At 36.3% G+C, this 13347-nt stretch overlaps 1 protein-coding gene across 4 annotated transcripts in view; it reads left to right on the top strand.

Moving 5' to 3' along the window:
• Positions 1-13347, top strand: part of PLD1 (phospholipase D1) — a 268046-nt gene that overhangs the window by 228808 nt on the left and 25891 nt on the right. For all 4 annotated transcript variants that reach the window (XM_074298190.1, XM_074298191.1, XM_074298192.1 and 1 more), the window contains 3 exons: positions 3595-3708; positions 11260-11309; positions 12196-12330. In XM_074298190.1, coding sequence (XP_074154291.1) covers positions 3595-3708; positions 11260-11309; positions 12196-12330 — 299 coding nt within the window. The remainder of the gene's footprint in view (positions 1-3594; positions 3709-11259; positions 11310-12195; positions 12331-13347) is intronic.

Raw genomic sequence — 13347 nt, 5'->3', positions numbered from 1 at the left:
ATATTTCTATTTACCTACCCATCCATCCACCCATCCATCCATCCATCTATCTTTCTACCTACCAATCTATCTTGCTATCTTGTTATCTATCTTTCTATATAAATGTATATATGCATACTGTATAGGCAGATAGATCAGGAAACATAAATTTGAGGGATAGAAAGAGCACTAATAGGATGGGGGTAGTAAAGCTTCCAGTAGAAGGTGATACCTCTGCTGAGACTCGAAGGAAGCTAAGGATTCTAGAAGGCAGAATACATACAGAAGATCCAGAGAAAAGCTTGGCAATAGGAAAAAAAAATTACTCTGCATCTACGTGGTTGTATGGTACACATCTGCTGCCAGGGGCAATTGGGTGATACAGTGGGCAGAACATTAGATCTGGCCAGAGACAGGAAGATTTGAGTTCAAATTTAACTTCAGACATGTACTAACTATGTGACCTAGGCAAGTCTCTTAATTGTTATTTGCCTCAGTTTCCCCAAATATCAAATGGAATAATAAAAAACAGAAACTTCCCAAGGTTGTTACAAGGATCATATAAGAAAAGTAAAACTAAAACAGTGCTTGGCCTGTGATAGGCCCTTAACAGATACATATTTCCTTCCTCCCTTTCTCCTTCCCTCCCTCCTTTTCTCCCTCCCTTTCTCCCTCCCTCCTTTTCTCCCTCCCTTTCTCCCTCCCTCCTTTCCTTCCTTCCTTCCTTCCTTCCTTCCTTCCTTCCTTCCTTCCTTCCTTCCTTCCTTCCTTCCTTCCTTCCTTCCTTCCTTCCTTCCTTCCTTCCTTCCTTCCTCCCTCCCTTCCTTCCTTCCTTCCTCCCTCCCTCCCTCCCTCCCTCCCTCCACCCTCCCTCCACCCTCCCTCCCTCCCTCCCTCCCTCCCTCCCTCCCTCCCTCCTTCCTTCCTTCCTTCCTTCCTTCCTTCCTTCCTTCCTTCCTCCCTCCCTCCCTCCCTCCCTCCCTCCCTCCCTCCCTTCCTTCCTTCCTTCCTTCCTTCCTTCCTCCCTCCCTCCCTCCCTCCCTCCCTCCCTCCCTCCCTCCCTCCCTCCCTCCCTCCCTCCCTCCCTCCCTCCCTTCCTCCCTTCCTTCCTTCCTTCCTTCCTTCCTTCCTTCCTTCCTTCCTTCCTTTCTTCCTTCCTTCCTTCCTTCCTTCCTTCCTTCCTTCCTTCCTTCCTTCCTTCCTTCCTTCCTTCCTTCCTTCCTTCCTTCCTCTTTTTGTCCCAATCTGGAAGGGTTGGCAAAGATATTTTGTGTTGAAACATATTTACTATGGAAAATGATAGTTTTAAACAATATATGCTTTCAAAGAGTCATTTTTTTTTAACAGTGGTGATTTAGGACTTTTCTGAAAGTCTCAGATATTCTGAATGTCTATGTTGAACCTCATTCAACTGAAATGAATTACTGAAGTTCCCTTTAAGGCCATATATGGAGTTAAGATTGTAAGTAAGACCTCTTCCAATTGGGCTGACTTGGAAGGTAGTGAGTTCGCTGTTACTGGAGATCTTCAAGCAGAAATTGAATAACTACTTTTTAGAATGTTATCAGATACAGGCAGGGTTAAATCTTAGGATCATGCTATCTGAGACCACTGAGACCGACTCCCTCATTTTCTAGATTAGATAACTGAAGCACAAAAATTAAAGACTTGTTCAGAATCATAGAGCTTAGTAACTATCTGGGCAGTATTAGAATGTGGGTCTTCTTGATGTCAAGTCCCATATCCTAACCACTGTACAAAGATGATGTCTAAGGCTCTTTTGAACTTTGAAATTCTCCGATTCTCTGACCATGTTAGAGGGGAGCAGTATTTGTAATGAGGGCTCCAGGATAAGTCAAACTCAGATAGTCCTCAAATGGAATTTGTTTTAAATCAATTCTTGCTCTCCAAAGTTTTGCTTTATAGCATTTGTATAAGGATTCTTCATTTACTGCCAAATTTTCTTTTATTTTGCTTCTTTTTTGCCTTAATAAATGTTTACCAGTTGATGCATTACATGTATGCACACACACACACAATTAACTGTAAATATAAATTTGTCTAGTCATTTATGGTATAGATAGATATCTGGGTTCTGTCACATCATAATTTCAGTCTTGGAAGTAGAAGGTCTGTGGCTAGGTATTTTTGCCTTTACTATTTTTTTCTTAAAGAAAGGTGCTGGGTTAAGAATTCTATCCATCAGCCACACATTAAATATAATTGGTTTGGAAAAGTTAAGATCAATATCATTTTTGCCAGTTGCTCTCAAGGGAAGGAAGATGCTAAATTTATTATCTTCTGTAGTTCCTTCTTACCAAATGCTGGTTACAGAATACTTATTAAACCTGTTAGAGCAAAATAAGTGGTAAAAAAAAAAAAAAAAAAAAAAAGGAGAATCTATACAGTTTAGAATCAATGGTATGTAATAAGGTAAATTTGTTTTTTTGACTTGGGAGTTAGACAAAAATCCAATCAACTCTGGTAGCAAAGAATTGGAAAATGAGTAGATGCCCATTAATTTGGGAATAGCTGAACAAGTTGTTGTATATGAAGATAATGGAATATTGTTTTTATCAAAAATGATAAACAAGCTGATTATAAAAAGACCTGGAAAGATTTACATGAACTGATGCTGAGTGAAACAAACAGAACCAGGAAAATATTGTACACAATAACAGCAAGAATGTGCCATGACCAACTATGATTCTCAGTGATTCAGTGATCCAAAGCATCCCCAATAGTCTTTGGTTAGAAAATGCCATCTGTATCCAGACAAGGAACTATGGAGATTGACTGTAAATCAACACATGCTATGATCACTTCTTTTTTTCTTTGTTTCTTTTCCCCTCTTTCATGGTTTTTACCTTCTGTTCTGATTTTTCTCTCCCAACATGATTCATAAAGCAATGTGTATTAAAAATCAAGTCAGCTCAGCCAAAGAAAGATCTCACTAGAGTGGAATCATGCTTGTAGAATTATAATTGTATATATGTAGAATTATAATTGTATAATTGTAGAATCATGTTTGTAGAATTATAAGCATTGGAAGTCACAGGACATGTAAAGTCCTCTGACCATGTGACATCCAACCTCTTTCATTTGGCACTGTAGCTCAACATTCTCTCAAGCTAGAGGAGTTACATTCCCCAGCAGCAGGGTGAAAGATGGCCTTCAGATCCTACTTGAGTGAATAGCTGTGACTATATGTATGTGTATATGTCTATATACAGATTTATTTATTATGGAATATATAATAACATCTCTATGTACATTTATATAAAGAGATATGTATATAGATATTTTATATGTAGAGAGAGAAAAGTAGAGGAGATAAAGGAGGAAGGGATAGAGAAAGAGTGAGAGAAAAAAAGAGGGGGAAGAAGAGAAGGAGTTAAAAAAAGAAAGGGGGGGAAGCTTATTAATATGTAATTAATATGTATCTTGCTTCCAGCTCTAAGCGCTCTGCTATCCTAATATCCTGAAGTATGATAAAATTGGTTTGATGGGTTATTCTTTGTATTCTCTGAAAACCATCTGACTTGCCTGAATGTTATTTCAAAATGAATGCTTATTATACTGTTGTATTTTTTTTTTTTTATTTCACTTTTGCAGAGAGAGCCAGAGGTACCGAGTGTATGTGGTAATCCCTCTCCTGCCTGGATTTGAAGGAGACATTTCAACAGGAGGTGGAAATGCACTCCAGGCCATCATGCATTTCAACTACAGGTAGTCAAGTTCAAAAGAGTATTTGCCATTTTCATCTCTTAACCAATGATGTGTGTATGGCTAGAACAGAAATAATTGTCTCTCCACAGGAATTCAGCCAAATTTTACTTTAAAATTAAAAAAAAGAGAGAGAACATTTATCCAGTGACTTAACATATGCAAAACACTTTAAATATCTTATTTGATCCTCACTACAATTCTGGGAAGTAGGTACTATTATTATTCCCATTTTATAGTTGAAAACACTGAGACAAACAGAAGTTAAGCAATTTGTCTGGAGTTACACAGCTGGTCTGAGGCCAGATTTGAATTCATATCTTTCTGACTCCAGGTCCTACCTCCTAAATACTCTGCCACTTAGAAGCCCTTGTACTGAATATTTTCTTCTTTGTTGGTCATTTTCTTTCTTTTTTTCTTCTTCTTAATTTTAATAGTTTTTATTTACCAGATATATGCATAGGTAATTTTACAACACTGGCAATTGCTAAACCTTTTGTTCTAATTTTTCCCTTCCCCCCCCCCCCCCAGATGGCAGGTATAATGTTGGTCTTTTTCCATCATCTTTTTGGATATGTTGCTATTGTGGACAAAATCCAATTGTGTCCATTACTGGAGTTACCTCTGGATTCTCAGACGCTGTGTCACTGGATCACGCAACTTCAGATCTGTATTTTTATCTGCCAGTATTCTCCATCAAGAGGTCTAGTGATGGTTCATATGTCTCTTAGGTCCAGAGTTGCCCAAATTCAGTCAGTCTCATCTCCAGGTTGACTACAACCTGGAGCTGCACCATGGAGAGTTCAAAACTCTCCCTTTGCCATAGACGTCTTACAATCTATCTGTGGAAAAGGACCCTTGGACTAAATCACAGAAACTTGAATCACTATAGCCAGCGACAAGAACTATAGAAGGCTGGCTCCAACTGACCTGAATGCATGTGCTTAGTCCTGGGCATAGCAGGTACTAAGAATTGAAAAGATGGCTCCCCACTGGATTTAATTCCTTTGATGCCTTTTAATGTACAAGCTAGTGCTAGGAAAGCTGCTGGAGAGTTAGTGAGTCTTCTATCATTTTATTCTGATGATAGCAGGGTTTTTTTAAATAGTATTTTATTTTTCCAAATGCATGTAAGGATAGTTTTTAATATTCATTTTTGTAAGACTTTGTATTCCAAATTTTTCTCCCTCCCTTCTTTAACTTCCCTCTCCCCAAGAAAGCAAGCCATCTGATATAAGTTAAGCATATGCAATCCTTTTAAAAATATTTCAGTATTTGTCATGCTGTGAAAGAAAAGTCAGATCAAAAGGGGAAAAAAAACCATAAGAAAGAAAAAAACAGACCAAAAAAAATGAAAATACTATTCTTTGATCCACATTCAGTCTCTATAGTTTTCTCTCTTGATGCAGATGACATTTTCCATGAGATTAGAAGTTTTAAGGATGGCCTTTGAAGCGCTAAAGATAGCAATGATTTTTTTTTTTTAATTTTAAATGTATTTCATTTAAAAAACAAAATAAGAAAAAACTAAAAAAGGAATACAAAACAAAATAAAGCAGAACAAAAGAGAATATTGCCACATGTCCAGAACATCAGAGAGAATTCAAATGATATAGCAACAAATTATTAATTTAAGAAAGGATATATATATATATACATATATATATATATATATATATATATATATATACATTAGTATAAGAAATTATATTCATGATTGTCCATCTTTTCTTTACTTCCTTGTAAATTGTTCTTTTGTTCTTTGCTATGTACATTTTATACTTTATTCTTTTTCCCTCTTTCATCTTTCATCCCCCACCCTCACTTCCAATAAGGTTGTACTTAAGAAAAGGAATATTTATGTACATACATACACACACACACACACACACACACACACACACACACACACACACACCACACCCCTTTCTTATACCTGCTGACTCTTTGCTTTAATTCTGTTCCATAACTTGCCTAGCTATTACTTAAACTCCCCCCACCCAAGGAAGATCCCCTGTCTTCTTTCCTCACCCTTTGCTTCCCAATTCACCCACCCCTCCCCCATTATTTCTTTATAGATTTTGGAGGTTACTAAATCCTTCATAGTATATATGTAATGTTGCCTATTTAACCTATTCCCTACATGAGTAGTTTTTCAGAATTATGAGTCCTCCTCTTTCCTCTAATTCCTCTATGTCTGTTTTTCCTCTGTACCTTATTTGTATAATATAATTACTATTGTTCCTTAACTCTGCTCCAATCTGTCTTTTGAGCTACCCTATTGCTGATGTCAATCTTAAGCATATGAAATACGTTTATTATGTAAACAAAAACAAAAAATGTAAGCAATTTGTCCATGTGGAATTCCTTGGATCTGATCTTTGATATTGGCTCTTATATGTTAAATTTACTATTAAGTTCAGGTTTGGTTAATGAAATGTCCTGAAAATCTGCAAGTTTGTTCAATGTCCATTTTTTCTCACTCAAAATAATAGTTAATTTTGCCAGATATGATATTTTTGGCCATAGGTCTCTTTCTTTTGATTGATGGTGGTTTCCAGGATCTACAATCTTTTCTTTTGGCTCCTATACAATTCTAGTCATAGCTCTAGAATATTCACATTGTTTTTTTCTTGTTTCATGTAAAATTTTTCTTTAATCTGGTGGTTTCAAAATTTGACAATGATATTTCCATGTGTTTTCTACAAAGGATCTCGTTGAGGTGGTGATGGATGGATTTTTTTTTCTATTTCTACTTTCCCCTCATATTCTATCTCTTTAGGACATTTTTTCTTGGATTATTTCTTACATTATTATTTCAATGTTCTTTTCTGGGTCATAATTTTCAGGCAGTCCAATTCTTATATTTTCTCATCATGATCTGTTCATTAGATTTTTCATTTTTCTTATAAGATGTTTTATCTTCTGTTCTATTTTTTTTTCATTCTTTAATAATCTATTTTGGTATTTCTTGGTCTCTCATAACTTTACTGGGCTTTCCTTGCTAATTCTAATTTTCAAAGAGTTATTTTTATCTTTGAGACTCTCTTTTTTCTAGTTAACCTTTTTCATAATCTTTTTTTTTCCTTAGGTTTTTTGTTTTGTTTTGTTTTTCCTCAATGTCTCTCATTTGAGTTTTAAATTATTTTTTTTGAGTTCTATAAATTCTCTCTGGGCAGGGAGCATCTTCATGTTACTCTTTGGAATAGAAACTTTCTTTTACTTCAATGGCCTCTTCTGAAGATGAACCCTCAATCTTCCCTGTCATCATAGTAAATTTCTATGGTGGGGTTCTTTCTTCTTTTTTTTTTCTTTTTTCTTTTTTTATTTTATTTTATAATTATAACATTTTTTGACAGTACATATGCATGGGTAATTTTTTACAACATTATCCCTTGCACTTACTTCTATTCAGATTTTTTCCCTTCCTCCCCCAACCCCCTCCCCCAGATGGCAAGCAGTCTTATATATGTTAAATATATTACAGTATAATTTAGATACAATATATGTGTGTAGAACCGAATTTTTTGTTGCACAGGAAGAATTGGATTCAGAAGGTAAAAATAACAGTTTACATTCATTTCCCAGTGTTCCTTTTCTGGATGTAGCTGGTTCTGTCCATCATTAATCAATTGAAATTGGATTAGTTCTTCTCTATGTTGAAGAAATCCACCTCCATCAGCATACATCCTCGTACAGTATCATTGTTGAAGTGTATAATGATCTTCTGGTTCTGCTCGTTTCACTCAGCAGGGGTTCTTTCTTCTTTGATGGTTCATTTTTTTTTTTTTAATAAGAGATATTAGTGTAAACAATTCTAATTGTGTGGTGGGGGGATGGTGCCTCTTGCTTCACTTGAGTCCAAACCAAGAACTCACCCTTCCAGCAAGTATCCACAGCCAGTAGTATCCCTGACCTACTGTGTTGGCATTCTCAGTGTGCTGGTTCCTTCTTGCTGAGGGTCACTCTTCTGCAACACAACTGGTCCTGGCATTCTTGATCAGCCAAGGTTCCCTCAATCTGCCTAGAATCAAAACCAGAATCCACAAACAATCTGGGAGGTGAGAGTTCCCATTGAGGCTCCAGTCAAACCCAATTAGCCCAAGAGGTGCCCACTTGGCATTTCTTAGAGCTAGCCAGGAGATGGTTACACTCCATATGGGTTAATCCCAGCCCTGGGTCTTTCTTCAAATCTTTCTGGATTATACCTGGAGGACCCCTATTCTGCCTCAAGTTTTCTTGATTTTTTCACCAGTCTATGTTAGCTCAGATGTGCAAATAAGTTCCATTTGGGAGGTAAATCTGGAAACCTTGAAATTTACCAACTTACTCCACCATCTTCCCAGAATCCTTTCCCTCAATGTTTTCTTTAAAGCTATATATCATCAACTAATATATTGGAATAGTTATGGGTGCTTGGTTGATTGCAGTCCTCCATTCTTTTTTTTTTTTTTTTTTTTTTAAAGGCTTATTTTTTATTTTTTCCTTTTGAGGCTGGGGCTAAGTGACTTGCTCAGGGTCACACAGCTAGGAAGTATTAAGTGTCTGAGACCAGATTTGAACTCGGGTCCTCCTGAATTCAGGGCTGGTGCTCTATCCACTGCGCCATCTAGCTGCCCCCAGTCCTCCATTCTTGAAGAGGCCTGAAATGACATCACTCTACTGGAATCAAGATAAAGTTAGACCAATGCATCCTTGGAATGCTTTGCCACAGGTAGGGCACAAATGGTCTACATGAACATTTGGGGTAGATCCTCTAAATTTGCAAATCTTGCATTTCTTTTGATCTATTTCAATTTTGCTTTGTTCATAGAACAGAATTTTTGTTTTTTGTTTTTTTGTTTTTTTTAATGAAGGTATAAATTTCTAGGTGCCCCCCCCCATGTTGAACAATCAATTCCAAAGTTCCTAAGAGAAACCCTGAGAGTTTCTTTGTATTGCTTCTTCTGACCCCTTTGTGTGTTGTTCATAAAAAAGTCTTTTAGGCAAGTATATGTTTGGCATTCGGACAATGTGGGCATTCCATCAGAATTGTGCCCTTTGAAGTAGAGTTTGGATGCTCGGCATTTCAGTTTGAGAAGGCACCTCAGTGTCTGGTACCTTATCCCATCAGGTGATCTTCAGGATCTTCCTAAGACATTTCCCTTGGAAGCGATTCACCTTCCCGCCATGACACTGGTAGACTGGCCAGGTTTCACAGACATACAACAATAAGGTCGGCACAATGTCTCTATAGATCTGCAGACTAAAATGGAGGGAGTGTTGATGCATTATTTTTTGTCTGCAGCCTCTGAAGCTGAGATGCAACTAAGTAGGGATTGAATCTCTGATGCTGATGCTAATTTTGACCTAATAATACTAAAAAAACACAAGCACTCCACAGGCCAGTACCACATCATCCTTATGTGTAACCATTGTTTATGGAGAATGGAGAAGTTTTTGTCTCCTTTGTCATTCTCAGCATTTAACGTGGTCCCGAGCACATAGTAGTCACTTTATTATTTTTTTTTTCCCCTGAGGCTGGGGTTAAGTGACTTGCCCAGGGTCACACAGCTAGGAAGTGTTAAGTGTCTGAGACCAGATTTGAACTCTGGTCCTCCTGAGTTCAAGGCTGGTGCTCTATCCACTGAGCCACCTAGCTGCCCCTAGTAGTCACTTTATAAATGCTTATCAATTGATTGGTTAATTCTGCATTGGTGGAGCAACTTTGCAGTACAAAATCACAACTTTGAGCCAAGAAAAAGCAAAAAGGAAGGAATATTCTTTGGGGCAGTTGAAAATGACTTATTTGTGGAAATCAGGTTTCCAGTTGCAGTGATGGAAATGTAAATCTGAAATTCCTTCTAACTCATCTAGCTAGGCATCCATAAGCAGAACATAGCCTTAGGCAGAGACTGAACATTGGAAAAAGCAGGTGAATATTTTCTTGTCATTTCCCAAGAATTTCTGAAATTTTCTTATTTCTAAGCTTTGATCTCAGGAGGAAATGATTCAGCCTTCAGGCTTAACCTGTCAGCTAAGTGACCTGATGGCAATTTTCTATTTCTATGCTTCTCTCTGCCCACTCAGAGCCTGATCGCTCACACAGGTATCTTAGGATTGTTTTCCTTGTCAGAACTTGCTTTAGTTTCTTCTATTGCAAATCAAGTGACACTTCTGAGGTTGATGTCATTCCTTGTGGATTCTTGATTTTTGACGCTTTCTACTTTGCACCTGCTGAAGTTTTGGAGAAAGATGTCATATTTTCCTTTAAATGGATTCTGCTTATCCACAGTCGATAAGGAACTACTGAAATTTCTCTTAGTCTTCATTATTATTTTGGAGATTTCCATATAGCAGTGTCAAAATATTTCCATTTCAGGAGCTTTTTATTATGACAAAAGCATTACTATCACATAAAATTAGGTCATTTCTATATGATTTACCATTCTCAGATATTTTAGAGAAGACTATAAATCTCACTTCTTTTCTAAAGATTTTTTTAAAATGGGTTTCAACACAATTGCAATGGACATGATTAGTGTTTAGGAAAGAATCCAAACCAAATCCTTGTATCTGTTAAAATTTATTTATATGTACTTCATTATCCAAAATAATATCAGTATAGTCTAGACTTGACTGTATTTTTAAGTGTTTTAATTATATTTATAGAGCAAGCAGATGGAACATGGAATCCTTGCTTTGGTCAATACAGTTAATTCATGATTTTTTTTTTTTTCCAGTGGGATAATTAAAGTTGAGCATGGTAATTAGAACTTAGTACTCTACTGATCTAAATAAAATAGAGCATGGCACTCCTAAAATCTCTATATCCTTTAAATGTTCTCTTGCCATTGGGTACCTAAGATCTCTTCAGTATCTATTACTTTTTAACTCTTCCTCTCCCCTCCACTTTTTCCATTATATGGAATGAAGATAAATGTATGGAGATATATCTGGTCTTTGGAAAGTTTTACCACTATCTTCTGTGATTCAGGAGAGTATATGGTATATTCAATGAGGATTGAATCTAGGCAATCCGAGTTGGCAATGTCTTAGAAAACAAACAATCAATGAAGGGGCATCATGTTTTTAACCCTTCTAGCTAGTTTGTTTTGTATTCCATAGGCAGAGCCTCAAATACTCTTTCTAAATTGTTGACTCTTCATGTTTGTCTAGAAAACTAGTTTCCTGTGAAGCAATGCTTTTCGTGATTGAGGAAGTTGAATACATTTTGGTTATTTTATTTCCCCTAAATCCCCAGAAGGAAAAGGTCCATTTGTAACTTCAAATTTCTAAATTCAGACACCAGCTTCATAGCTTTCTTATACACATACTTGCCTTACAGAAACAACATTTACCATGGGTAATATCATTCAAGTGTGTGAGCATTTTAATTTAATGATTCACAAGCAAAACTTGTTATCTTTAAAGCACCAAAATGTTTTTTTTTTTTTTAACAGACTCCTGTTAGTCTTTAATGTTATAAAGAATTAGTTTCTACCATCCCTACCAAAATGACATTGGGTGACTTTAAAAAACTGATCATTGTTCTTGTATCTTCAATATTTCCAGAACTATGTGCAGGGGAGAAAATTCCATCATTGGACAATTAAAAGCTGAAAGTAAGTGATTTGTTTCTTATTCACCTTTAATTATTTTTTATCACAAGAGAAGAGCAGTGATAGGCTTATGGCAAATGGTATCCTACATTGGGAGGTAGAAAAAAGCCTTCATTTGACCCCCTCTCCTTGATTCTGTAGTTGAGGAAACTAAAACTCGGAGAGATAAATTTACATGGTAGTGAAGTATCAGATCCAGCAAATCCTCTGAGCCCAGAAGAATTCAGTGCTCTGCCAACTGCATCCGGCTGATAGGAAACCCAAAGTAACCAAAATGAGGGAAGGAGAGATGTTGGAAATGGGAGAACCAACAACAATTTTATTAGGAGCATTCATGTTGCCTCTGTTATCTATTTATAGATAACTGCTCTTGAGCCAGTTAAGCTAGATCCCATTAGGGCAAATTATGAGGCCTCTGAAGTGATAGAAAATAAAAAATTAAAAGTGGTGGAAAAATATTAAAATTTCAATCATATAAGATATGGTCATTGGTTTTAGCTTAATAGAAAGACTCAGTGCTAATTCAAATTATGTGACTAATTCAAGGAATTCATTATTCAGAATAATTGGGATTATAGCTAACATTTATTAAATGCCTATTGTGTGCCAAGAACTGTGCTAAGCACTTTGCAAATATTATCTCTCTTAATCCTCAAAATAACTCTGCAAGGTAGGTACTGTTATTTATTCCCATTTTACAACTGAGGATCCTAAGGCTAGCAGAGTTAGAGACAGTCACCTAAAATGATGAGGTTGGATTATAATCTGTTATTAATATCAGTTGATGGGTTCAATTGGTGACTATGCCTATACATTACTTTTAAATAAAGCAAAGTGATATACATGGCATATTAATAAGAATTTACCCAATACCATCTTTACTCTACAGTTGGCAATCAATGGATAAATTACATATCATTCTGTGGACTTCGAACACATGCAGAACTGGAAGGAAACCTTGTCACGGAGCTCATTTATGTTCACAGCAAGTTGCTTATAGCAGATGATAACACTGTCATTATTGGTGAGTCAAATGATACTTGGATTATTCATGCTGGTGATTTCTGGAATAATTGTGACTATTCCACAAGGAGGTGCCATTTTTATGTGGAAACTCCCTCTCCTTGTACAGATTGCAACCTAAGACTACTTTAGTCTATAATTCCTGAAGATATCTGCATTCTGTTTGAGTTTGGAAATATCCCCTTATGTCCCTCTTCTTTAGTGTTCTTATTTTACATGAGAGAGTAAGAGTAAATTAAGAGAGCCAAGGTCCTTCCCATCTCTAAATCTGCAAGTGACTTGATTTCTTTATTTATATATGTTAAAGTAGGGGTTCTTTTCATGTTGGTTAGCCTACAGGGCCTCTGAGCTCTTTTCCAGCTCTCAAATTCAGTGACTGAAAATCTCTAGTACATGAAGTAATCTAGGTCCTAGGAAGTGTTGGGGGAAGCATATGGTATCATAAGCAAGAAAATAATAATGATTTATACACATCAGTGCCAAATTAGCAATACCAGAAATAGTTGCACAAATTCAAAGTAGAGAAATATTTATTTGATACTTTGCTCAAGGTCTTATGTTCTGGATGTAACCAAAATATACCCTTAGTGTCATGAAGCAACTCTGTCTATTTGAAAAAATTAGGATGACATATCTAATTGGTAGTATGGGATGACTTCAGGGATCATGTCTGAATGATTTTTATGATCTCAGATGAAAGGTCCTCAAATTTTCCCTGATAAAGCAAATTGAAATGATGGGGTAATTCAGTAAAGGAAATATATAATGCAATCCCCACAGTGTTTATTATTGGCTGGAACTGGGATCTGCCATTTGGTTACCCCATTCTAGATGATCCCAACTTGACTTGATATAAGCTGTCTATACTCTATCTGCAGAAAAATCTATATTTTCCCAATTCTGAATTTTTGTTATATCTGCTATATTCCACTAATACTTTAGAATTCTCTAGGAAAATATAAAGAAGAATGAATTATTATTAATTTCCCCAATTTTTTGTTTTTGTTTTATATTGATT

This window comes from Sminthopsis crassicaudata, chromosome 3 (assembly GCF_048593235.1).
Source record: "Sminthopsis crassicaudata isolate SCR6 chromosome 3, ASM4859323v1, whole genome shotgun sequence".
NCBI lineage: Eukaryota > Metazoa > Chordata > Mammalia > Dasyuromorphia > Dasyuridae > Sminthopsis > Sminthopsis crassicaudata.
This window is presented reverse-complemented; position numbering and strand designations above follow the sequence as displayed.